Source organism: Vombatus ursinus, unplaced genomic scaffold (assembly GCF_900497805.2).
Source record: "Vombatus ursinus unplaced genomic scaffold, bare-nosed wombat genome assembly UNPS02014774.1, whole genome shotgun sequence".
NCBI lineage: Eukaryota > Metazoa > Chordata > Mammalia > Diprotodontia > Vombatidae > Vombatus > Vombatus ursinus.
Window position 1 is genome coordinate 22669807 of NW_020954552.1, and position 27101 is coordinate 22696907.

The 27101-nt window shown below is 37.3% G+C and overlaps 1 protein-coding gene across 10 annotated transcripts in view; it reads right to left on the reverse strand.

The window, feature by feature from the left end:
- ANKRD31 (ankyrin repeat domain 31) overlaps positions 1–27101 on the reverse strand; it is a 178920-nt gene that overhangs the window by 101224 nt on the left and 50595 nt on the right. For all 10 annotated transcript variants that reach the window (XM_027864206.1, XM_027864209.1, XM_027864205.1 and 7 more), the window contains 2 exons: positions 23470–23614; positions 7029–7081 (listed from right to left, as the gene is read on the reverse strand). In XM_027864206.1, the coding sequence (XP_027720007.1) occupies positions 7029–7081; positions 23470–23614 (198 nt within the window). The remainder of the gene's footprint in view (positions 1–7028; positions 7082–23469; positions 23615–27101) is intronic.

Here is a 27101-nt window from a genome sequence, read left to right on the forward strand (position 1 = left end):
ATCTTTCTCATAAACGCTTTATAGAGATGAGAAGGTGGGTATGTAGGTGGGTTGTTATTTGTAGGTTCCCCTGATTGCCCCTTTTGATAGTAATATCATCCCTCCTCTCAGATATATGGAGACTTCATCCCTCAAAGGCTGAAAAATTCTAATGCCTCCAGCATAGATTTTCTCTGTGTATACTTGGCCTGGTCCTCTTGTCTTCATTACTTTAGCACTATTTCCATTTTCTTATATAGCATATTAGGGACTGAGACACTAGAGTCCTAATATGGTAGAGCCACTGTCACAGATGGAAAAACATTTAATTATAGAAATGCTAACAGATCAGTTCCCTTTTTTTAATCTGCTTATTGTCCCCATCCAACTTTATCTTTAAATGATCTTGGGATGATCTGGATTAACTGGATCTCATGCCAACCTTTCTGTGAATTTGTTTTTCCACTCACTACTTTTTGCTGTTCTATGAGAGGCAACTCAGAATCCTGTTTCTGACACATACTTACTTTGTAACCATGGGCCAGTCCCTTAGTTTCACCTTACCCCCAAAGTGGGGCAGCTAGGTGGAGCAGTATATAGAGTGTCAGGCCTGGAGTCAGGAAGATTCCTCTTTTGTGTGATCTTGGGCAAGTCACTTAATCCTATTTGCCTCAGTTTCCTCATCTACAAAATGAAGGAAATGGCAAACCAATCCAGTATCTTTGCCAAGAAAACCCCAAATGGGGTCATGAAGAGTCAGACATGACTGAAAAACAACTGAACAGCCCCCAAACCACTCTCTAATAATATAAATTATAGATAAGTCACTGATCTACAATGATAGAAGGAATCCTATGGAGTAGTATATAAAGCACTGTATTTGGAGACAAGAAGACCTGAGTTCAAACATTGCTTCGTGTACTTACTAGCTGTGACCCTGGACAAGGCACTTAATCTCTCTGGGCCTTAGTTTCCTCATCTAGAAAACAAAGGGATTGGATTCACTGCCTTCTAAGGTCCCTATCAGCTCCAAATCTATGATTCTATGATTTCCCTACACAAATACAGACCAAAATAACAACAATTTTAAAAAAAAATGCTTATAATCTTCCATGGTCTCCTATAAGATGTACCATATTTATTTACTTTATAACCTTTGCCATTCCTATAAGATTTTACAAATGAGTTTGTGTTCTAAACTGTTATTACCCTTGGCTGCCATGTCTCTTTGCCTGGTAAGGAAGTGACGTATTTGTTGGCTAAGGCAGTTTCTAGGCTTTTTTAACATCCTAATTGCTGTGATTGCTTTATGTTGGTTAAATTTCCACAGAAAATGACAATAGCCTGTGTTCACATATTTTCCTTTATCTATGTCCCATTTTCAAAATCTTATTTGAATGCCAAATTGGAGCTATTGTAATTACATACATTGTCTCATTCATCTTTTATTTTGGCAGTATCTAGTCTTTGCTTTAAGGAGAATAGCACAGAAGTAGCTTATTTGACCATGGGATTCTTGCCATTCTGTGAGGAGCAAAAGACTTGAACTTCTAGAGGATATGACCAGGAAGCGCCTGGTCAAGTTTAACAACAGTGGCAAAAATTCATTAAGTTTTTTATACTTTCTGTCTTAAACTTGGATGTGTTATATCCATGTCATGTTATGTTTATGTCACAAAGGGTTTTGAATTTGCTATTCTTATTCCAAATGGTATATTTACATTTCCAAGAGAACATCAAGGAAGACAAGTTGTCATCACACACACACACACACATAGCAACTGGATCTTTTTTTTTTTGGACCCATCACTTTGGATTTGGGCGGGGAGAGTGGGAAGAAGGGGGGAAAGGTAAGAAAAGAAAAAGGATACAGAAGGGAATGGGCAGAAAAAGTGTCCTGAAACAGCTATCATCCATTCCAAAGAAAGGGAGAAGAAATTAGGCTCTTTACTTGTTATCTGACTTGATCCTCACAATAGCCCTATGAGGAGGGACTACTATTATACTCATTTTACAGATGAAGAAGCTGACATGGACAGATGTTAAGTGACTTGCTCAGGGTCACATAGCTAGCAAGTGTCTGAGGCTGGATTTGAACTCAGGTCTTCCTGACTCCAAGTCTAGCACTCTTCCCACCACTATTTACTCATTATTTACAGAGCAAGACAAGTAGATCCAGTGGTGGGCCCTAGCAAGGAGCCATCATGCCCCATGGGCCATTCTCTCCTACTTGCATGGCAGCGCTCCTCTGCTGCAGCTGCTGTGTCATATTACTTCCTGCGGCCCCTTTCTTTCTCCCTTCCTAATCCAAAGCTCTGCTGAGGAGTGGGCAAACTACAGACTGAGGGGCACCACACTCTTCAATCGATGTTGATATCTAAGCTGCATCTCTCATTATGATGCTCTTTTCATTGGTACTCAACAAGAGCATTTCAAGGTGACAATTGAGTATCCCATGAAATTATCTGTCTTCATGCTGTGGGGCACACAGTGAAACTAACTCTGCCCACTCCTTTATATGCCCCTCTGCAAGGAAAACCCACAAAGCAACCTTCCATTTAGCTGTAACTTCCTCAAATCTTTTGGCAAGAACGTCCAAATTGGCATGATTCCACTCCTCTAGTAGTATGTCAATGCAATTGTTGAACAAAGATTTCACATTTAGAGTACCAACCGTTAAACTGATATTAAAACATAGTCCAAAACCTGGTTTGTTCTTCATATCCTTCCCACTCTTGCCACTTTCACTGAAGAAGGGGAAAGTGAGGGATGCATAGAGCTGAATATCAACTTTTTGTTTGTTTCATGGGTTTCATGAATTCAAGACTTAGTGGCCAGCCTCTCTGCACTTAGGCTTGTCCTTGTGGACAGTAGACAGTCTGTTATCAGGACTACTTGGAGTCTTTTTAGTATGGTAGAACTTGTGAGAGCTTACACTCTAAACTGAAATAGTTTTCAAGAACCTGGGGTAATTTTTACACAATAATTAATCTTCAGAATAGGATCTGGTGATCTAGAACTGAAGCTCTGGTTTATATAGACTAGACTAGATTCACCCTCAAGAGTGGGGGAGCTTATCACAAATCGCTCTTTGGCTCATGTACCACCTAGGATTTCCCCCTAAGAACACCAGAATTTGGCTTGTTTTACCCTCACCCAGGGCCTCCCTGTAGTAAGGTATTTGCAGGGGTGGGGGGCAATCTAGAGCCCATGCAGTTATACTTTGGAAACATCAAACATTGCTTATGCCTGATTTTCTACAGAAAAGGTAGAAGATCCATCAGCTCCCGTGTAATCCCTCAGGCTAATAATACATATAGGACAGCCTTTATTTCATCCTGCTGAAAACACAAAACCCAAAGGACTCACATCCAAGCCCATAAAGAGTCAAGACAACTCTCTTTCACTCTCTATTGAGCCCTAGCTCCTCCTGGGACCTATACATTCCTCCAGAACAGCAAGTTTCAAACATTTTGATCTCAGGATCCCTTTACACTCCAAAATCGTTAAAGATTCCACAGTGTTTTTGCTTATATTAATTATATTTATTGATATTCATCATGTTGGAAATGAAAACATCTTAGTAATGTGAAATGAAAAATAGTTTTGACCTCATTGACCCCCAGAGGTCCCTAGAACACAATTTGAGAACTGCTGCTCTAGACATAATATTACCTTGTGGTTGAGTTCCTCTCCTCCTACCCCTCCAAAAAGAAAGAGGAGTAAGCATTAACAGTTTCAAAATTCCTTCCCCCCACCCCAGTACCTGTTTAGTCTACATATCTGACAGAAGGACAAGGTCCAGAATTGTAACTAACAGTATTAGTAATAATTAATAATAATAATAATAGCTAGCATTACCACTTTAAGGTTTGCAAATCATTTTGCTTACAACAACCCTTGGAGAGAGGCATTATAATTATCCCCATTCTATAGGTGAGAAAACTGAGAAGTCTATGACTTGCCCAGAGTCACACAGCTAATAAGTGTTTGAGGCAAGCTTTGAGCTGAGGTCCAAGTCTGGTGTTCTTACACACTGGTTCTTACACCCACCTACCTACCTGGAAGACTACCTCTTTTGTTCCTCCTCAGCTCCAGTCTGTGCTTGGCCTCCAGCTTCCTCTGATTACTCCAGGAACTTAGCATTGTCCATTTACTCCTCCTCTGCTCTTCAGAAGTCTTGGTTCAGGAGGTGGGTATGGTCTAGAAACTCTTTCTATACCTAAGAAGCTCACTCAGCCTTGGGATTTCCCCAGCCATTCAGGCACCCCCCAATCACTGCCAGTCCACTGCCAAAGGCTCTCATTTCTGCATCTCTGGGCTTGGCCCAGGAATTCATACTGCTCTGCCATTGTCTCCAATGGCTGACATTTCTAGAGCCATGTATATTCCCTCCTCTCTTGAGGCCAGAAGATTCTCTGAATGGGCTGAAAGTCTGTGCAGGCTTCTCTCCAAAGAACCAGAGTCTGCATCTCCTCCCTCCTGTCTTTGTCTTTCAGCTCTCACTCTCTCTGCTTCCCCTTCCAACTTTCCTCTATATATCTTAGCTTTTTTTTCCTCTCCATCTCAAATTCTTTCTGCTACGGTTTTTATAGACCAACTTTAAGGGTGATTCAGGTGTACAAACAGCCATACTTAATCCATTATCCTCAAATGCGACAATCATACTTAATGTGGTTTAAAGCCAGGACACCCAGGGCAAAGTTACTTATTCATATTCTACCATGGAGATAATATCAATGTCAGAATGTCTCAAATGCAGTATCAATGGGGGTATTTATATATTCTACAGCAAGATTAGCACCAAAGGAAAAATAAAGGTCTCCTCTCCTAAAATCTTGTTCATCTTGCCCAGGTTCTTCCTTTATATGTTTAATATCCTTTACATGTTCAGTCAAAAAGTAAAAAAAAAGTGAGTATTAAGAGACTTGTACTAGAAATGAGACTATGGTCCTTCACCCAAATCAAAATAAACCCACTCCAGCACAGCTATGAGAATGAAAAATGAGAATCAGTTCTACCAGCATGAAGTCCTCAGAAACTATCTTTTTAAATATATTCTTATTCTCACTTTCCCATTCCCATGTAATTTCATCCAAGAATATGTGGAGTAGCAGATATACCAGATACTCTGGAGTAGTTTACAATAAACAGAAATGTCTATACAAGCATAATAAATTCTCCAAAGTATAATTATGTGAAAGGGATATCAACCACAAATACTCTGTCTTGGGATTCCTTCGCTCATCCAGGAACCCCTCGGTCATTGCCACTCAGCTACTACCAGGCCTCATTCCTGAAGGTCCAGGCTTGATCCAGACTCTTGCCACCCAGTGAATGGTAAAAAACTTGTACTTGTTGAGGGATGTGACTAGGAAGAGCCTCATTAAGGCTAACAAGAGTTTCAAGAACTCACTAAGTTCCTTCCACTTTCTGTCTTACCTTTGGATATGATGTTACATATGTAAGTGGTTTTGAATTTGCTATTCTTATTCCAAGCAGCATACTTATATTTCCAGGAAGAAAGTCTTGGGAATTACATTCCCATTGCCAAGAATGAATTCAAAAAAGGTAAACTGAGGTACATACTCAAAGCAAAATCACCTTATTAGCAGTGATGCATATAACTGTTAACGAAGTGGGTCAGACTGGTCACCTCAGCAAGACCAGTGACCCTAATGAAAATCAGGAGACCCTTTTAATTGACATGAAGGAAAAGAGGGGATCTGGGTAGTTAGGGAACATTATAATTGGCTATACTAAGAAAAGTGAGTTGGCATTGAGGTGGGGCTAATCATATCCCTCTCTGACAATTAAGGAATGTTAATTGTTTTATGGGACTCATCTGCCTCTTGTAATCCTTGTTAGGGGATCAGCACCACTAGCCTTGTTGTCCCCTTGGAGGAGATCAAATCTCCGTACAAGGACAGACAAGGACGGAGACATATATTTTGGAGGAATGGCACCAGGTTAAGCTGGTTGGAGCTTACAGACAATAAGCAGATGTCCCAGGGACTAATAGTATGAATGATAACTTTTGCTTTCAACCATACCTTTAAACTAACTCTGAAGGAAAACCACATTTCTGAGCATAACTCAAGAATGGAGAAACGTGGCTTGACAAAAATGAAGCAGTAATACAGACAAGGTGCAGCTAGGTGGCACAGCAGATTGAGCCCAGGGCCTGGAATCATACACAACCAAAAAATTACTAAACAACAACACAGAATAGGTTCGATTACAGAATAGCATCAATTATTAAATGATACAAATAATTTTGATTTCCTCACTGTCAAAGAAGATAAGTCATCATGCACACAACATGAATCAGAATCCTTCCTCCCACTCATCACTTTAGATTTAAGAGATGAGAAGAAAAGGAAAAGGATAAGAAAGAAGAAGGATATAGATGAAGAAGAGCAGGAAGAAGAAGGCAATGTTCTGAAGCAGCTGACACCCACCCTAAAGGAGGGCAGAAATGAAATTGTCCGTCAAACACCATAATTCTATCAGTTGGTTTTTCTGAACTCCTTTCCTTTGTTACAAGGGAATGTTCAATACGTGTGTGTGCGGAGCAATTAGGGCATAAGAGAAAATGAATGTGGTATAAAGAATAAAAAGAATCAGTTTTTTAAAAAAGGACCTGCCAAAAGAAGACCAGGGTACTTTTGACCGTTGTAACCTACAACCCCAAGTACTAACAGCAATCTCCAAGAGATCGTTACCATTGGATAACATGCTGCCCTCAAACCAAAGGAAACTTGAAGTGATCCAGAAGCCTTTCAGATCATCAAGGGAACAAAGAGAAAGATGATCCCTCCTGCTTCATTCGTTCAACCATTTTCAAAACTAGTATCACAAAATGCTCCAATGTACACAGGACTACTGTGACATTATAAAATTACTCACAAGTGTCTATTGTATGAGGTTGAATGCACTCTGTTTCTGAAGAATGCATCAAGAGAACTGTCCTCTTTCTTTCTGGCAAATCATAAAACAACCAGCAAGCATATCACTAGGAAAAGGTTTATTCCTAAATACAGATTTACCTTGTGCTGGTATGTATCTTCTGGGCATAACAGTTCACTTCTGTTTCTTTGTTCTATAAACAAAAAGAGAGTCAATCATTCAATCAGTCGGTCAACAAGCATTTACAATGGATCTACTGAGTGTGAAGAACTATGCTATGTACTGGGCATACAAATACAATGAATAAAATAATCTCTACTCAAAATATGTTTACATTCTAGTGGGAGAGAAAGCAAGTACATATCTAAGTATATATAGAATAACATAGGGAAAATAAATACAAATGAAAATGAAGTAGTTAGGTACAATGTAGTTTAGGAAGAAGGGGGTATCAGGAAATACTTCACCTTGTAGAAAGTGGCCCTTGAGCTAAGTCTCAAAGGAAAAGGAATTTTATGTGGTGGAGATGAAGAAGGAATGCATTCCAGGTATGGAGTTCAGCTAATAATGCAAAGGGGAAGAATATGGTAGATGGAGGGCTCTGCATGAGGAATAGAGATAAAGGTCAGTTTGGTTTGCAGAATGTGGGACACAGAGTAACATTCTTTGAGGTTGGAAAGATAGACTGGAGCCAGGCCATGAAGGGCTTTAAAAGCTAAATAGAGGGGCAGCTAGGTGGTGCAGGGGATAGAGCTCCAGCCTTGGAGTCAGAAGGATCTGAGTTCAAATCCAGTCTCAGACACTTGACACTTTCTAGCTGTGTAACCCTGGGCAAGTCACTTAATCTCAACTGCCTCACCCCCCAAAAAAAAGTTAAATAAAGGAGGTGATAGTTGATCTTAAAGGCAACAAAGAGCCCCTGGAGTTGATTGAGTAGGGAAGTGACATGGGCAGATCTGCACTTAAGGGAAAGCAGTCTGGCAGTGGTATGAAGGAAAGAGTAGAGTGGGGAAAAAGTTTAGGCATGGGGGTAACCAATTAGGAAATTGTTGTAATATTCTGGGCAAGAGATGATGAGGGCCTGAACTAAGGTGATAGCTGTGTGAGTCAAAAAGAAGCCATCCTCTGAAATATATCCAGTCTTTCAAAAACCAGACTAGTCTAGCCTTTGGAAACCCAAAAATAATTAGCTATATGAAAACAAGAATAAAACCAGCAGGATTCAATGACATTATATAAATATATTTGATATTAAAATCAGCATATACAATCAAGGTTCCCACAGTCTCTAATCTTCAGCTTCATTAGGAGTTAAATATAATCTTGGGATAATGAAATGAAAAGACTTCTTTATAAAGCACTAACCAGAAATATAAGACAATAGGCAAGGCTAAAATTGGGTAGAACCCACATGAGATCTTGAATTAAGAGCATTTTTACATAGGTACATCTAAATGACACAACAAATGGTAGAGTTGTATGTTGTTCAAATCATACATTAAATTACTTAAAAGCAAGTATGCTATTTAAAGGAATTCTTCAATGTATCCTATTTTTTAAAAAAAATTTGAGCAAATAAATAAATAAAGCTAATAAATACAATAAAGCTAATGATGTGAATCCCTTAATCTATATGTTCTATAAGTTCAAATTTCATATACTGAATTTTCCTATAGCAAGGCTCACATATTTTAAAAGTCTAATGTACTTGGCTAAACTAGAGAGAAAAATAGCTTGATCAGTGCTCCCTGGGATAACAATGAGCAGAAATAACTTTATCATCTCTTTTTTACTTTTATATTTTGAGCACTCTGCTAAAATTCTCCACAAGTGTGCTATCATAGAATGGAAATAACTAAGGTCTCTCAAACGCTATAACACTAGAGGAACCCAAGTTCTGCCAAGTATTGACAAACTGGAAAGGTTCATACGAACCTGGTTATACAGGTCTGTTATCAAATGCCCAGACTAGTTATATGTAAAAAATCTCAACCCTGCATGGTGGCACAAGACTAAAATCCTAGTTATAGAGAAGAATGAGGTTAATGGATAGCTTGAGCTCTGGAGTTCTGAGCTGCAATAGCACTAAAGCAGATTGGGTGTATACACTGAGCCTATCATTAATAGAGTGATTCTCTAGGAGTGGAGCCACTAATTTGCCTAAAAAGGGGGAAAACTAGCCTAGATCAGAAAGAGGGAGCATGTTAAAACGTCCATGTAGATCAATATTGGGATCAGGCCCACAAGTAGCCACTGCATTTCTAGCCTAGAAAAAACAGAGAGAACCAGTCTCAAAAACAAACAAACAAAAGTCTCATCACCAGAATGGTAGCCACCAGGTGGCTTTTTGTTGATGTTGTTGCCACAGCAACTCATGAAGACCTCTCCTGGACTTCTCATACTGGAAGTACTCTCCAGCCCTGAGGCCTCATTCTCTGACTGATTCTTCCCCATCCTGCATTTTTAAGGAGCAAGTCCAGGCCTACCACGCCTTCATTCCCAGATTGCACGCCTGACTGTCAGGACACTCCCCTATATGTTTTACCGGAATGTTTTGCTAGAGGGAGTATCTATATTGATGAAATAAGATCTTTTGTAGGTTTGAGGACAGATTTCAGGATCTTTGGGGTTCATGGATAGATCTTAAGAGGGTTCATGTATTGGATGGGAAAACAAATTACATCTTTATTTTTACCATCCTCTAACTGAAATTTAACATTTCTTTCAATTGTGAATGTAGGCGCCAACACATAGAGGTTCACAGGCTTTACCAGACTTCCAAAGGGGTCCAAAATACAAAAAAAAAAAAAAAAGTTAAGAACCTCTGTTTTAAAGTATCTATCCCTGAATATGGGAATGCTAAAAAATTTTTCCCTAATTTTTGGTACTGATTAGTTTAGTGACAAGAAAAAAAAAGAAGTGAGAAAAGATGCCAAGATTAGGTAAACATCACAAAACATCCATAAACTATAAATCTAAAGTATTTCAAAGAGAAAATAATTGGTTAGGGACAGATTTAATTAAATTTCTCATTAATCTTCTTCATAACAGCAATCACATTTCCATAAATACTATGAAGCTTAATTAACCCTTTCATACATAGTTGAAGTATTAGTATGGAAAAAGACAATCAGTTTAAAGGAAGAAGTCATTGGTAAATTAGTCAACGGAAAGAGAATTCGTCTCCTGTGTAAAAGTAGTGGAATGCCATACTTTCTAGGATATGTAGAAATGGGAATAAGGTAGAACCAAAAGGAGATCCAAAATGGACAATCAGGCTAGTTCTGTGTCTTCTCCCCAAACTTTAATGATTATCAAAACAACAACAAAAACCTAAGATACAACATCTTGTAAAAGCTACAGTGACAAAATACGGTTCCCCAGAGCAGGGCTTTTTAAACTTTTCTACTCATGACCCCTGAGAAATTTTTATGTGACCCCGGGTATGTAGGCATACAAATTAAATATCTACTAACAATAAATCATAAAGAAATTTATTTTAAAACAATTCTTTGGTGTATATATATAATTTTACCATTTATTAAAGACTAAAGCAAATTTGTGTACTAATGAAATGGATGTGCTTGTTTATTTTTACATAAAGAATTAAATCTTGGTGGAATATTTGATACCACAGGACGCAGAGCATCTTCAATAGTTTTCAGAGTTGAGCGATATTTTGATTTTATAATTGTCAATGCTGAGAATGCCACTTCATATAAATACATAGTACACAATGGCAGAAGTATGTTTAGGGCCATTTCAGAAATTGTTGGAAATTCTGTCCTAATCCCAAGCCAAAATTCATTGAATAATTTTGTATGTACAGTAAAAACACTGCATTTCGTAACATACAATAATCTCGAATCTGAGCCAAGAAGTTTCTGGCAGCCTTCATTGGCACTGAGTGGCATGATAGTATGTATAGTGTAAAGTGTGCACGTTGTGTGTTCAGAACCAAGGTTGCAGTGAAGTTGTGCAATACAACACAGGCAAGCGCTGATTTTGAATTAATTTTTGATCGTTGTTCATTCAGAAACCTTTTATTGTTACTAAATTTTCTGTGACTCCTGCATTCAGTTAGACGACTCCATAGGGGTTGTGACCCACAGTTTAAGAAGCCCTGCAGAGAAGCAGGGAGTAGAAAAGAAACCTTTTTCCATTTCTATGTCTGGTAGATGTTGAGAAAGCTAACGGCCAGAAAAGTACTGAAAAACTGAAGACAGACACCACAGACACAGACACAGGCACATACACACATACACATACACAAAGGTTAGCTTTTTTAATATAGTAAAATTGTTGTTGTTGAGTCTTTTCAGTTATGTCCAACTCTCTCTGACCCCATTTGGTGTTTTCTTGGCAGAGATACTGGAGTGGTTTGCCATTTCTTCACCCAGCTCATTTTATAGATGAGGAACAGAGGCAAAAAGGGTTAACTTGCCCTATTTGCCCAGTGACTTGCCCAGGGTCACACAACTAGTAAGTGTCTGAAGCTATATTTGAACTTAGGTCCTCCTAACTCTAGGCCAGGCACTCTATCTACTGTGCCACCTAACTGCCCTGTATAAAGTAGGAAAGTTGTAATTATATATTTGGAATTTGAAAAAGGCTACTCCTCCATCGTTCCCTAATTAAAAAGCAGTCACTACCAATATTAATAAACCACAACTTCCTCACATAACAAAGGCAGGAATTTGAAACAAAGGATTGAGTGAAAGGGCAATGCCTGGAAGTAGGATTTACCTAGGTTTTTGTTCCTTTGCCTTTTTTCCTCCCATTCGTTTGCATGAAAGATCAACTAGAACCTTGGTGCTGAGAAAACTGGAGGGTACTCAGACCCAGCGACCTCATTTTGGCTTCTTAGAAGGGCAGCCTCTAAAATGTTGCCAATTGATAGAGTTTAGCAGTCATAGGTTAAGCAGTGAGTTATAAGGCTTATCTAAACCTAGAGGCTTCAAATAGAGACATAGCCCTCAAGGGTAAGAAATCTCCTTTTGGAGAGCCTACTAAAAAGCCAAAGCTCTGAGGACTGTCAGACTCTCTGTGGGGAAGTAAAACCAATAAAAGTTTTTCCCTTAAAGCAGGAAAATGGGGAAAATTTTTTTTACAGCAAGTTTCTCTAATAAAAGCCTCACTTCTCAAATATATAGAGAAGTGAGTCAAATGTATTATAGGAGTCATTTCCCAATTGATAAATGGTTAAAGGACATGAAGAGGCATTTTTCAGACAAAGAAATCAAAGCTATCTATACTCATATAAAAAATGCTCTAACTTGATTAAAGAGGGTTGAAAACACACACCTGTCACTTTAAATCTTTGTCAGTTGAGTTAACTGAAAGTAGCTGGCCCTATAATTTGTCAGCAGTGAATGGCCCTTGGGAAAATTCAGATTCTATATGATTCCATTTTTAAATATAGAACCAGATGTGATTGAATTCATTCTAACCTCATTTAAGTGAGATGTGTTCTCCTGGTAGGATAATTTTGATCTTTGACCCTTTATAAGTAAATCAAGCCTTAAAAGAAAAAACAGGTAATATTTGACATTAAAAATATGTTTAGAAACTATAAAAATAAATTTTGTTAAACCACAATTGGATCACAACTACACTATACTGGTCTTGAATGCAATTAATATAGAAAACCAAAAGTGGTAAGATGATGATTTTCTATGTAGGATAATTCAGAGATTAATTCAACTGAATTTGTCATCTTACTGGCAGTAAATTTTATTTCATGTATTGTATATGTTATTATTATGTTTCTAAATTTTCTTGTATTGTGGATTTGGGAAACCAGTATATAAGAAATGCTATCAAGAAAATGATGTTACTGCATCATTAGAAAATTAGCTCCTCTTTTAATATGGACACTTTGAAATTAAGTTATTAGAGGCTGTTGTCATCAAGTTAAAATCTACAAGTATTTAATTGAATGTATTTTGGTTTAAAAGGAAGAATAATAATTACTTACTGTGTGGGAAAAGTACAAATAAAGAGAGAGACTTTGTAAAATCTCCTTAACTGTAAACTTGCCAAGTTCCTTAGGATAGAGAAAGGTCATAAAATCTTACTAGCCCTGTGAAAGAAGTTGCTAAGTGTTGCAAAATTCTAAAATAATGAATTGGTTTACTGAAAAACTAGGATTCCTCCTTTCATCACAAACATTCACCACCAAGTTATAAAATGGACCTATAAGTTTGAGTGAGTTTTATCTGATATATTACTTAGTTATCACTTATCAAAATTATTAAATTGTACCTGTTAATTAAGTAGTATGTATTAGAGTTGCATCCTTGAGCCAAATTGGTAACAATAGACCTTAGAATTCAAGACTTCATTTTGTTTCAGGAGGTAACAGGTAGTACAAATGGGAGGCTTGCTGTAGTCAACATTTTTGGGGGGTATGAAGCCAACTATCATGTATTCACTGTATGTGTGAAACCCCAGAATGTAATTATTTTTATATGATAAATGAGGAGTAAATAAGATGTCCTTACATATGTGCATTGTCAACTATTCTTGCAAACTTGAGAAAAGTGCTAATAATGTAGTCCTAAGCTGTGATTAGTGTAATTTCACTATTTGAGGCAAACTGTCATGGGACTTGAATTCGGTATTCTGAGTTCTGATTTCAGGTATGATTGTCTTAATTGCTATTAAGTCAATAGTCCCCCATTCAAGGGGAATGCCATGTACTGCCTGAAGGAAATGTGGGTGGAGGACTGCTACAGTTGGATGTCTATGTCTGGGCAAACTGAGGGCTTGACTCAGTTTCCCCATTGTGTTATTTCCTCTATGAACAGGAAATTTTCCCATCTGGTAAATTCTGAGCCTGGCTTTGAAACCCTATGAATAAATATGGAACTTTGCTACATGATTAGCTATTAAATAGGACTTGTTCATGGAATCAAATAGAACTAAGGGAGTTTTCCTTTGTTGTGGATCATGTCAGATCAGTCTGTGCCCTTGAGGAACAGTCCTCAGTTCATCATAACCATGTCTCTCTCTTTTCCTTTCACAGCAAATGTATACTATCAAGGCAGGTGAACAGTGGAAGTTTGTCATTAAAATATTAAACATTAATTAACATATTAATACTAAAACATGAGTTAGTATAATAGGATGCAAGTATGAAAGATCTTACTACTTTTAATCTGAATTTGTGGTTAACTCCATATCCTGAGCATTTAAGTAAATTAGTTCTTTGGCTTGCCATCCCCTTGCTAATAGTTATATATTCATGTATCACATTAGGCTCTAAAAGTATCTCATTCTTTCAGGATGATATGAAGATCATATGTAAATCCTCAAAGAGAGGGATAGAGTGAAAACATAAAAGAGTTTTGAAAAGAAAATAATGATGTTATAAAAATTTTACTGGGATAGTAAACTGTGAGCAAGCAATGAGATTAAACTGTAAGAAACCTAAAGACTACACACACACATACACACATACACACATACATACATACATGACTGGCTTCCTAGTGTCTCAAATGTGAAAATACAGGCTTTGAGTGTTTTAGTAAATAAGTTCTAAAAATTGAATTAAGGATTTTACATATAGAAATGTATTAATACTTGTAAAGAAATTTTAAGTCATCATCTCCCTTTTGCTTTAAATAGTATTTTATTTTTCCCACATTATTAATCAAGAAAAATTTTAGCATTCATTTTTATAAGATTTTGAGTTTCAAATTTTTCCTGTCCCTCCTTCCTCTCCCCTCCCCTCTTCTGAAAATGGTAAGCAGTTTGATATAGTTACACATATGCCATCATGTAAAACATATTTCCATGTTCATCATAGTTGTGGAAGAAGAAACAGATCAAAAGTAAAAAAAAAAACACAAGAAAGAATAAAGTAAGTGAAAAAATATGCTTCGATCTGCATTCATTTTTTTATCTGGACATGTATAATATTTTCCTTCATGCTTCCTTTGTACTTGTCTTACTTTTTTACCTGTTAATGCTTCTCTTGCGTCTTGATATTGGAAGTCAAATTTTTGGTTTAGTTCTGGTTTTGTCCTTATGAAGGCTTGAAATCCTTCTATTATATTGAATGAGCATTTTTTCCCCTTCATATATTGTGCTTAATTTTGCCAGGTCCCTCCAGGATATCAGAGCAGTTTTCCTTGATAATTTCTTGAAAGATGCTATCCAGGTCCTCCTTTTGATTATGGCTTTCAGCTAGTCCAACAATTCTGATACTGTCTCTCCTGGATCTATTTTCCAGGTCAGTTGTTTGTCCTATGAGGTATTTTACATTTTCCTCCATTTTTTTTATTCTTTTGAATTTGTTTGATTCATTCATGATGTCCCATAGAGTCATTAGCCCAATTCTAACTTAAGGTGTTGTTTTCCTCAATTAGTTTTTGTATTTTCTTTTCCATTTGGCCAACTGTACTCTTTAAGGAGTTTTCTTCCACAGATTTTTTTATCTCCTTTTCCATTTGGCCAATTCTACTTTTTTAAGCAGTTTTCTAAGCTATTGAGTCTTTTATCATAATTCTCTTGCATCACTCTCATTTCTTTTCTCTATTTTTCTTCTACCTCTCTTATATGATTTTTAAGCTCCTTTCTGAGTTCTTCCATGAGTTCTTTCTGGGCTTGAGATCACTCCCTGTTTTTCTTTGAGGTTTTACCGATAGGTATTTTGACATTGTGGTCTTCTGAGTTTGTGTCTTGGTCTTCCCTGTCACCACAATAACTTTCCATGGTCAGATTCTTTTTGTTGTTGTTGTTGTTTTCTGCTTATCACTCTGCCTGATCCCCTTTTTTTTTGCCTTTTTCATTTTAAATTTGAGCTCTGCACCCAGGGGAGAAGGGGCATTGTCTCTAGCTTCTTGTGCTAGTGACTGCAGGCCCTGGTTGTTTACCTGGTGCTGTACTGATGTTGCCCTGAGGTCCATGGGGCTGTTGTGCTGTGGGGGTGGGGTAGGGGGTGGCTGGTGCTGCTGGAGGCTGTAGAGGTTCTGGCAGCTTACCTGGTGCTGAGCCGGGGTCCTAGTGGTAGTATTTGAGTGCCCTGAGGCCTGGTAGGGTTTTTCTGCATTTTCCTGGGGCTATACTGAAACACATGAAAGTCTAACCACTGGGCAATGCCTGCCTGCCCTGAGCCTTGCTGAAGCCCGTGGAAGTCCAGCTGCCATAAGATGCTAGACCCAGGCAAAGCTGAAGCACTCTGAGGTCCAACCACCACAGGATGCCTGCCTGGAGCTGTTTGAAGCACATGGTGGTTCTTAGAGCTGGAGTGTGCTAGTTTCCCTGGCTATGCAAAAGCATGTGGGAGTCCTGGTGTTGGCACTTGCCTACTCCACCACACTGGGGCTCAGGTTCTCCTGCTGGTTTGCTGAGGTGGGGCTTGCTGCTGGCTTGTTGGGCCACTTCCTGTCCTGGACTGCATTGCTCTTTTACTTGAGTGAGATGGACCTTTCTTGCCAATCCTCCAATTCTCCTGGGTTAAAAGACGACGCCACCCCATCTTTCTGTTGGTTCCACTGTTCCAGGATTTGTTTTGGGGCACTATTTTATGGTTGTTTGGTTATTTGGAGGTGAATGTGGGAGAGTGACAGCAATTTACTGCTTATTTTGCCATCTTGTCTCCTGGAAGTCCTGTTTTCATAATTTGAAGTCTCTCTCAGATAATATTAAAGGACAGAAAGGCTCATTTTCCAAGTCAGGGACTCACAGATTCTTTTAAGATTCCTCTTTCAGCCTACAGGTGGCATTGTCCATATCAGATACAAGGTCTGGGTGAGGACAGAAGGTATAAGTGCTATGTAAAAACTGAAATTCTATGAAATTTCAGGTGAATTATGGGTTTCTCATTTGGTGTTCTTATAGTCCTGTTGTTATTAGGACTGGTTCCATAAGATCTGAATGGGTTTTCACCACATGAACTAATTACTAGGAGAGTCAATCTGATTAGATTTTTTACAGTTTACTATATTATATAGTCTTAATACTAGCAGGACTTAGCAGCATTATCTAGAAAATCTCCTCAAGTGACCTGGAACCTGGAGATGGTTAATGAAATGCCTCCACAGACCTGCCTGATTCATAAGCAGCTATTTGAGAGATGCACAGGAAGTACTTATCAGACCCCTGCAGATCATGGACACTGCAAGACAACTTGACATCCCTAGGGCTACTGCTATATTGGGTTTCTTTATTCACCTATTGTAACTTTGCTTGTTATGTTAGTCATGTGCATGTCATGACTTGTTACCTGTAGGAACCAAGGCCCTCGTACTATTATGCGTTTATAGATATGGTTTGTCTGTGGTGTTTACGCGGAAGCCCTTCCTGTAGTTTTTAGCTGCCTTTCTTTACAAAAGTCTAACTCTTCATGGAAGGAACTTATGATAAGGAGGGTGAAAGTAAGCACTCTACCATCTGCATACCCACAGAGTGACTATATTGAATTGCCAAAGTCTGTGGGCTATGGATATGTTTTAGGGAGCAGAACTCTTCATTGGCTAAAGTATCTGTTTGTAGGTTTTTCTCTCATGTGTCCTCACAGGAATTACATGCTGCTTATGTTTACAGTACCTCCCCTAGTGCAAAGAATGAATCCCCAAGCCAACTCCCACATTTATAGGTAACAGAGATTGGAATGTTAGAGTTGATGAAAGAGAATTGATATAGGTCTAATTAGGGCGCTGCACCATGAGTATGGTTAATACCACAGGGCGGAACATACTGATGAGCAGGTAATGCACGGGACAAGGAGATGGGATCAAAGTACATACCACCTCTCCCAACAGACTGATTGACATTTATCCAGAAGACAAGCAAGACTTGAAACAATGGAGTCACTCTGGCTGATTCAGCACAAATTTCAATAATTCCACCCTGTGGTGCTAACCATACTGATGGTGCAGCACCCTAATTAGACCTATATCAAGAAAGAAATTAAGGAGGTGAATAGAATTTTAGAAAAGTTAGATAAGATAGACCTCTGGAGAAAACTGAGTGGGGATAGAAAGGAATATACCTTTTTCTCAGTGGCACATGGCACCTACACAAAAGTCGACCATGTATTAGGGCATAAAAATCTCACAATCAAATGCAGGAAAGCAGAAATATTAAGTGCATCCTTTTCAGATCATGATACATTACATATAATAAAGGACCATGGAAAGAGAGATTAAAAATTGATTGGAAACTAAATAATCTAATCAAAAGAATAAGTGGGTCAAACAACAATAATATAATAACTTCATCAAAATAATATACAGAAATAATAACTTCATCAAAGAGAATGACAATAATGAGACAACATACCAAAACTTATGGGGTGCAGCCAAAGCAGTACTTAGGGGAAATTTTATATCTCTAAATACTTACATAAATAAAACAAAGAAAGAGCAGATCAACGAATTGGGCATGCAATTAAAAAAGCTAGAAAAAGAAAAAAATTAAAATCCCCCATCAAACACCAAATTAGAAATTCTGAAAATCAAAAGAGAGATTAATAAAATTGAAAGTAAAAAAACTATGAACTAATAAATAAAATGAAGAGCTGGTTTTATGAAAAAAAAATTAAACAGATAAACATTTGGTTAATTTGATTTAAAAAAAGAAAACCAAATTACCAGTATCAAAAATGAAAAGAGTGAATTCACTACCAATGAAGAGGAAAGTAAAACAATAATTAGGAGCTATTTTGCCCAACTCTATGCCAATAAATTTGACAATCTAAGTGAAATGGATAAATATTAACAAAAACATAAATTGTGTAGATTAACAGAAGAGGACATAAAATATTTAAATAGCCCCATTTTAGGAAAAAAAATTGAATGACCCATCATGAATTCTCTAAGAAAAAATCTCCAGTGCCAGATGGAATTCTACCAAAGTGAATTCTACCAAACATTTAAAGAACAATTAATGCCAATACTATATAAACTATTTGGAAAAATAAGCAAAAAAGGACTTCTACCAAATTCCTTTTATGACACAAATCTGATACCTAAACCAGGAAGAGCCAAAATAGAGAAAGAAAATTATATACCAATATCCCTAATGAATATTGATACAAAAATTTTAAATAAAATATTAGCAAAGAGATTGCAGCAATTTATCATGAGGATAATATAATATGACCAGGTGGGATTTATACCAGGAATGCAGGGCTAGCTCAATATTAGGAAAACTATTAGCTAATTGACCATATCAATAACAAACTAACAGAAATCATATGATTATCTCAATAGATTCAGAAAAAGCTTTTGACAAAATACAGCACCTATTCCTATTAAAAACACTAGAGAGCATAGGAATAAATGGAGCTTTCCTTAAAATGATAAGTAGTATGTATCTAAAACCATCATCAAGCATTATTTATAGTGGGGATAAGCTAGAAGCATTCCCTATAAGATCAGGGGTGAAACAAAGATGCTTATTATTACTACTATTGTTCAATATTGTACTAGAAATGTTAGCTTTAGCAATAAGAAAAGAAAAAGAAATTGAAGAAATTAGACTAGGCAATGAGGAAACAAAACTACCATTCTTTGCAGATGATATGATGGCATACTTTGAGAATCAACCAAAACACTACGTGAAATAATTAACAACATTTTTTTTTTTGGCAAGGCCCAGGGTCACACAGCTAGTAAGTGTCAAGTGTCTGACGCCACATTTGAACTCAGGTCTTCCTGAATCCAGGGTTGCTGCTCTATCCACAGTGCCATCTAGCTGCTTCGATAATTAACAACTTAAGCAAAGTTGCAGGATATAAAATAATCCCACCTAAATCATCAGCATTTCTATATGTTACCAACAAAGTATAGCAGCAAGAGTTAGAAAGAGAAATTCCATTTAAAATAACTGTAGATAATATAAAATATTTGGGAGTCTAATTGCCAAGACAAACCCAGGAACTATATGAACACAATTGTAAAACACTTCACACAAATGAAAAAAGATCTAAACAACTGGAAAAATATTAATTGTTCATGGTAGGCTGAGCCAATATAATAAAAATGAAAATTCTACCTAAATTAATTTGCTTATTCAGTGCCATACCAAACTACCAAAAATATGAGGTTGATGTTAAATATTAACTAGTCTGAGGGCCGGCTTTGCATTCAACTGAGACTATAACACAAGAAAGCTTCTAGAGGAGCGAGTACACTGTCAATTTCATAACTGTATCTTTCCTGGTTAAATTAAACATTTCTTACATTAAGGGAACTGTTTCCTTGTGTTTTGATTTACAATGTATATCAAATTGGTCTATAGGTTAATATTAGGCTTGTTGAATTGTTGAACACAAGTTGTAATACATACATATATAGTAATGTGTATAGCTAGCACTTTGAGATTTGCAAAGCATTTTACACGGACTATCTCATTTGATCCTTACAACAACCTTGTGAGGTTGGTGCTATTATTATTCCCATTTTACAGATAGGGAAACTGAAGCTGAGAGCACTTACTTGACTTGCCTTAAGTGACAGCTAGTAAGTGTTTGAGATAGGATTTTAATTCAGTGTCTCAGTGTGTATATAAATATAAGCCTGTCAGGCTATGTGAAAGCAAGCAATCTAATAAGTTATCCTAAAAAAACAAAGGAGATTAAAAATATGCCATGCCCAAATATTGATATTCAATGGGACAATGAGCCTGTTGAATTGGCATGTATAGATACAGAGGGAAGAGGACAGAAAGGAGGAGGTTTTTATTCATTTATTTGGTTGTGCAGATGGACATTGAACTGGGTTCAAAATAAAATAGGAAGAGATTGTGCTGGTTTGGGTTTTTTCAATTTTGTGATACCTATCAAAAATATCACTTCTAGGATGCCTATCAATTGGGGAATGGCTGAACAAGTTGTGGTATATGATTGTGATGGAACTCTATTGTGTCATAAGAAACAATGAGGGGGCAGCTAGGTGGCACAGTGAATAGAGCTCTGGCCTCGGAGTCAGAAGGACCTGAGTTCAAATGTAACCTCAGACACTTGACACTTACTAGCTGTGTGACCCTGGGCAAGTCACTTAACCCCAACTGCCTCGCAAAAAAAAAAAAAGAAAGAAAAGAAAAGAAATAATGAGAATACTTTCAGAAAAACCTGGGAAGATTTCTATGAACTGATGCAAAGTGAAGTGAGCAGAACCAGGAGAAAGAACATTGTACATAGTAACAACAATATTGTTACAATGATCATCTGTGAAAGTCTTAGCTACTCTTAGCTACTTAGCTACAACATAATGATCCAAGACAGTTCCAAAGGACTCACAATAAAAAATACTATTCATCTTCAGAGAAAACTGATGAACTCTGCAAACTGAAGTACAATTTTTTTCATTTTTCTTTATTTTTCTTGCTCTATCTTGTAATATAGCTCATATGGAAATATGTTTTGTATGATTTCACACGTATAATTAATATATGCTTGCCTTCTCAATGGGTGGAGGAGTGGCAGAAGGACAAGAGAGAATTTGGAACTCAAAATTTATTTTAAAAGAATGTTAAAAACAAATAATAAATTTTAAAAAATAAATATAAAAATTATATTTAGGATTAAAAAAATTATCCCCTCCAAAGTACATATGCTTGTGAAGAAGAAAGCAGGTGTAACAACCCAGTATAGCAACTACAGTGTTTTAATGGGTGGTATGGTAAGATAGAACACCTATAATGCACATGGAATTAGTATCATTACGTGCCCTCCTGATGCTAAAATAAACTTAATTTTCCCTATATAACCTAATCTAAGTATCACTCCATCTCTTTTTATAATACCTTAATCTAGAGGTACAAAATGGTGATACATCTGGAAGCAAAGGCTCTTGGGAAAGCTGGTTATTCTGCTCTCAGTGGCTCATTCCCTAACAGTTAAAGTGGAATGCAACAGGAGGTAGTGAGTTCCCTCTCACCAGAAGTCTCCAAGCAGAAATTAGGCATATGTATAGGGTGTTGTAGAGAGGATTCCTGTTTAGACGTTGACTAAACTAGACAACTTCAGAGATCCTTTTCAATTCTGAGATACATAGTATATACCTGTATACAAACACATAGATTTTTTCCAGGCTTTAGTGAGTAAAAAATACAAATTTTTTATATATATATATGCAATAACATCAGCTGTTATTCTGCTAGACATGAAGGAGCTGAGCATAAATGCCCTGCTTCTTCTCAATTTCCTTATTTGTAAAGTATAAGGGATTATGACTAGATGACCCCAAAGGTCATTTCAAGCTTTAAGAATAAATGTGCTTTTTTTTCACTATGCAATCTCTCATCAGAAGTTTTTTTTTTCCCCAAAAGGAGTCTAGGGGTACTAGCACAGCCATCTCTGAGCTGGATGCTTCTGAGCTAGACTGTTACATAAGCAGCCCCAAATAAGAAAAAAAAAATACACCCTTGTTGAAGTGAAGCTTTTTTCTTCTTCAAACATACACAATCTAGGCACAGGATTCCTGAAATGGATAGCTGAATGAATAATTCCTCCTGGCTTAGATCTGGCCCTTAGTCCTCTTTTCAACGAACTCCAATGGCTTCCTATAACCTCCAATATTAAATATAAAATCCTCTATTTGGCTTTAAAGCCCTTCATAACCTGGCGTCTTCCTTCCTTTCTAGTCTTCTTACATTTTACTCTCCTCAATGTACCCAGCAATTCGATGGCATTGACCTCCTTGCACAAGTATGGTCTTTTCACTGGCTGTCCCCAATGCCTGCTCTCCCTACTCATCCCCACCTCCTGGTTTCTTTGACTTCCTTCAAGACTCAACTCAAATCCCATCTTCTACAAGAGGTCTTTTTAAGTTCTTCTCAATGGTCCTCCATCCCTCTGAGATTAACTCCCATTTACATTATATATATCTTACATGTATACAGTTATTTGCTTGTTTGCCTTAGCCATTAGAATGTGAGCCCCTTAAATAAAAGTACCATATTTTTGTTTTTTCAAAAAAATTTCAGACTTTAACAAAATAGTGAATATTGTATTCAAGTGCATTCTATGAAGAAACAATTTCACTTCTGAAAGTGAAAGAATTAATTTTATCACATAACACTCTACTTAATCTGAGTCTGACACATGAGTGAAAAAAATCTAACAGGTACATATAGATCAGAATAAAGAATACGCTCATGCATTTAAATCATTTATGTCCCATCTTCTTATATTACAACTGTGAGCTATTCTCTTTGTGGTTGCAATTTGACACAGAAATGGATGGGAAGGATAAAAAAAATAGAAAGAATTCCTAGGTAATTAAAAAAAATTAACTCAGGGAAATGTTCATGAAGGGAATACAACTAATTATATAGTTCATATTACATCATTTTACTTTACATGTCATAATTTGAAAAGGAACTAAACTTAGCAAACTTTTCACCAGGGGTCTAAACACAACAGGTAAGCATCACCTAAAACAAATTTTTTGTCCTTGGATTTTAATCACCTATAGTCTTACGCAGGAGAAAACAAGTGTATACAGTATAAAGATAATTAAAAAATAACAAATCACTGCATATTTTTTCAAACTTTACAAGGTAAAATTAAAATAAAATTTCTATAATTCTGTATCTATGTGATGAGATGCAGTTTACACTTACCAACTCTAGGATAACTTCTGGGTTTATGCGCATATTGTTCAAGTAGTTGTTTCATACGAGGGTCACTAGCTTCATCCAAGGCACACTTTCCATAATCATTTCTAAATAATGGATCAGCTCCATTTTGAAGAAGTAATTCTGCCACCTAGAGGAAGTTCATTTTCATGAGATTTTTAAAAATATAACGTAGTGCGTAAACATATAGATTTTGCATATGTACCAGTTAACATTCAAACTATAGCTAGGAAGCACATTATTGTCAACAGTATCAATAGAGTTTGGATTTAGCTGTAACATATATGCATTATTAAATTTTTTAAAACTAACTTAGAAACCACCGGTTCCTTATTTTTCATAACTCAAACTCCTTTTCTCCCTCAAAAACTAGAAGCATTTTTTATGTGTATGTGTCTCAGTGGCTGATGAGGTAGAGGAAACAGCTGCACTAAGTTGTTAGGCCTGTGCTCCCAGCTTGTAGTGCAGCATCAATACCTGCTAACATACAGGTGCCACCCTCCTCTGTGGCTACCAGACACCCTTACTTGTACTAAACACAAAAATTCTACCCCCTTGCACAGAGTGAGGGGAAGGGTTTGAACTACTGAAAACAACATTCACCTTCACACTAACAGAGTAACGAAGAAGAAATATCTCCTTGAAGAAGTGATCCAGCCTGTCCAAATAATCTAAATTGGTATTCTATCATCTATAATATCAGCTAGCTCTCTGAGCTTTGCTTCATTTACATATCTGATAAACACCACAGAAGCTCAAAGTTAGAAGGGACCTTATAGTCATCTAAAACAGGGCTTCTTAAATTTTTTCCCCTCATGATCTATTTTCTAACGTCCCAGCAAGAGGCCATTGAGTTTTTCCCACTTGCTCACTCTTAAGACAGTTCTCTCTGTTTCTTTAACCAAGTCACTCCCATATGCATAAGCCATAGAAATGATATTTGCATAGTACAGTCAATCAATAAGCATTTATTAAACACTCACTACTTGCCAGGTGCCATGATAGATACTGGAAGACAAAAAAAAATGAATCATTCTTTACTCTCACCAGCCTTACATTCTATTGAAAGACAACATGGATGTGTGTGTGTGGGTATATATATATGTATGTATGTATGTGTGTGTGTGTGTGTGTGTGTGTATGTAGGGGAAAAAAACAGACACCTAATAAAAATGGCAGCACAGTTATATACATTAGATGGTGAAGAAATACATAAATACTACAATAAATAGTGGCAGGGCATTCTTGGCCATGGGCTGCTGCTCAGTTAGCACCCAAGGCTTCACAAGCAGAGTTGCAATTCCAGTCAGAGGCCATGGGAGAAGGAAGTGGGGATGACACAGACCAACCTTTCTCTGCTCCCAGCTCCTACTATACCAATAGGTATACAATAAATACGGCATTCTACCTTAACAAAGACCTGAAGTTTGCTTGTGGAAGTGAGCATTGGAGGACTGCAGCTCGTGACTTACTGTGAAGTGGTACAGTTTTCTTATACAGAAGCAAACTCAAAATTCTAGTTATGCTCAAAATGTTCCCTAATACATTGAGTTGAAACAAATTAGCATTTTTGAAACAAGTTTTATAGCAGAACTGGTGGTATATGCATATGTAATATGCATATATACACAAAATAAATACAAAATAATTAAGATAGTTAAATAAAAGATAATTAGAAGGGAGGGCAAGGACTACAAAAGGTAGTGCTTGAGCTGTGTCTTGCAGGAAGTGAGGAATTCCATGAGGCAAGGAGTGAGGCAGGAGTGCATTTCTGGCTTAGGACAAGACTAGTGCAAAGGTAAGTATGTGGGTGGAGTGTCATGTGTAAGGAGGATTAAGAAAGCTATTTTGGCCGAACCATAGAAAATAAGATAAAGGAGCAATGTATAATGAAGATTGAAAGACAGGTTAGATCCAAATTTTAAAGGGCTTTAAAAGACAAAAAGAAAATTTTATATTTGATCCTAGAACTAAAAGAGAGCCACTATATTTATTGAAAAATAAAGTGACAGGTCAGACCTTCATTTTAGAAAAATCACTTCAGCAGGCATGTAGAAGGATGTATTGGAAGGGGGAGGAACCTGAGGCAGGAAGACCAATTAGCAAGTTTTTTCAATAGTCCAAGTGAGAGGTAACAAGAGCCTAAATTAAGGGGGTGGCTGTGTGAGTAGTGAGAGAGGGATAGATGAGAGAGACATTGTAAAGGCAGAAACAGCAAGATTTAATAAGTGATTTGATATGTGGGATGAGATAGTGGAGAGTGGCATATGATGCTGAGGTTATTAACCTGGGAGACAGAATGAAGGGGAGTGCTCTTGATAGAAAAAAGGAATTTTTGTAAAGGAATGTGTTTGAGGCAAAAATAATAAATTCTGTTTTGGACATGTTAAGTTTGATATGTCTCTATGATATCCATTTTGAAATGTCTCACTGGCAGCTGATGATGTAGGACTAGATGTCAAGAGAGAGACTAGGGATGATCTCTAGATCTGTAAGGCATCTGAGCAGGGATGATAATTAGACCGACAGTCACTGATGAGGTAACTAAGAGAAAGAGAATCTAGAATTAAAAAAAAAAGGAGAGGACCCAGGACAGAGTCACATTAGCATATTACTATATACAAACTCTGGATTTAATAATATAAGTATTATACATATATATATCTTCCTAACAGTACTTTCCAACTCACAGGTCCTAGACTAGGTCCCCTAAAAGACAGCTACTCCAAATTGATGGAAGTCTTAAAACTAAAGCTCACAAGTCCACATCAATGTGTTTACCTTTCAATAATCTGCTAATCAGCCAGAGGACACAAGTCACTTAAAGCTAAGACATTTACTGTATTAGCATAGTAAGACTAACAGTAAAACACATCCCCCTCACCCTTGAGACACACTCCCCTGCAAACACATACCATCAATTGAGGAGAAAGAGATCAAGACATGTACGTGATGTAGTAGTTAGAGCACTGGGCCTGGAGTCAGGAAGACCTGACTTCAAATTTTGCCTTAGACACTTAGTAGTTGTGTTGGCTCTGGGTGAGTCACTTATGTCTGTCTGCCTCAGTTTCCTCAACTGTAAATGGGGATAATAACAGCACCTACCTCACAGGGTTGTTGTGAGGATCAAATGAGATATCTAAACAAATGAGATTTGTAAAGTACTACATGGCACATAGTACACACTTAATAAATGAGAGCCCATAGTTGGGGAAATGTGTAGATGGGCAACTCACACCTCTGACTCAGCAGGACTCCTGAAAGCTTCTTAACAGGGACATCTATCTCTTACCTGCTCCTTCATTGGCAGGATGTCTTCACTGCTCTGCAGTCTGCTATAGTTTCTGCCACCTTCAGTTTCTACCGAAGGTTAAATCCCTGGCTTGGGCAATGCTAGTGCCCTAGCCCTTGGCTAGTTTCTTTTCTTTTTTTACTGCTAGTTTCTTTCAGAAAGAACCAAAAGCCTTACCCTGGACTTATAGGAAAAGGAATAAAGCCTCCCCAGTTCTGTTCCCTCAGAGTTTTGGCTCTGATGAGATGCCATTTCTTGAGATGTAGAATCTCCACCCAGCTGTTTCTTTAAACCTCCTCTCTATTAACACAGGAGGCTGGGGTTC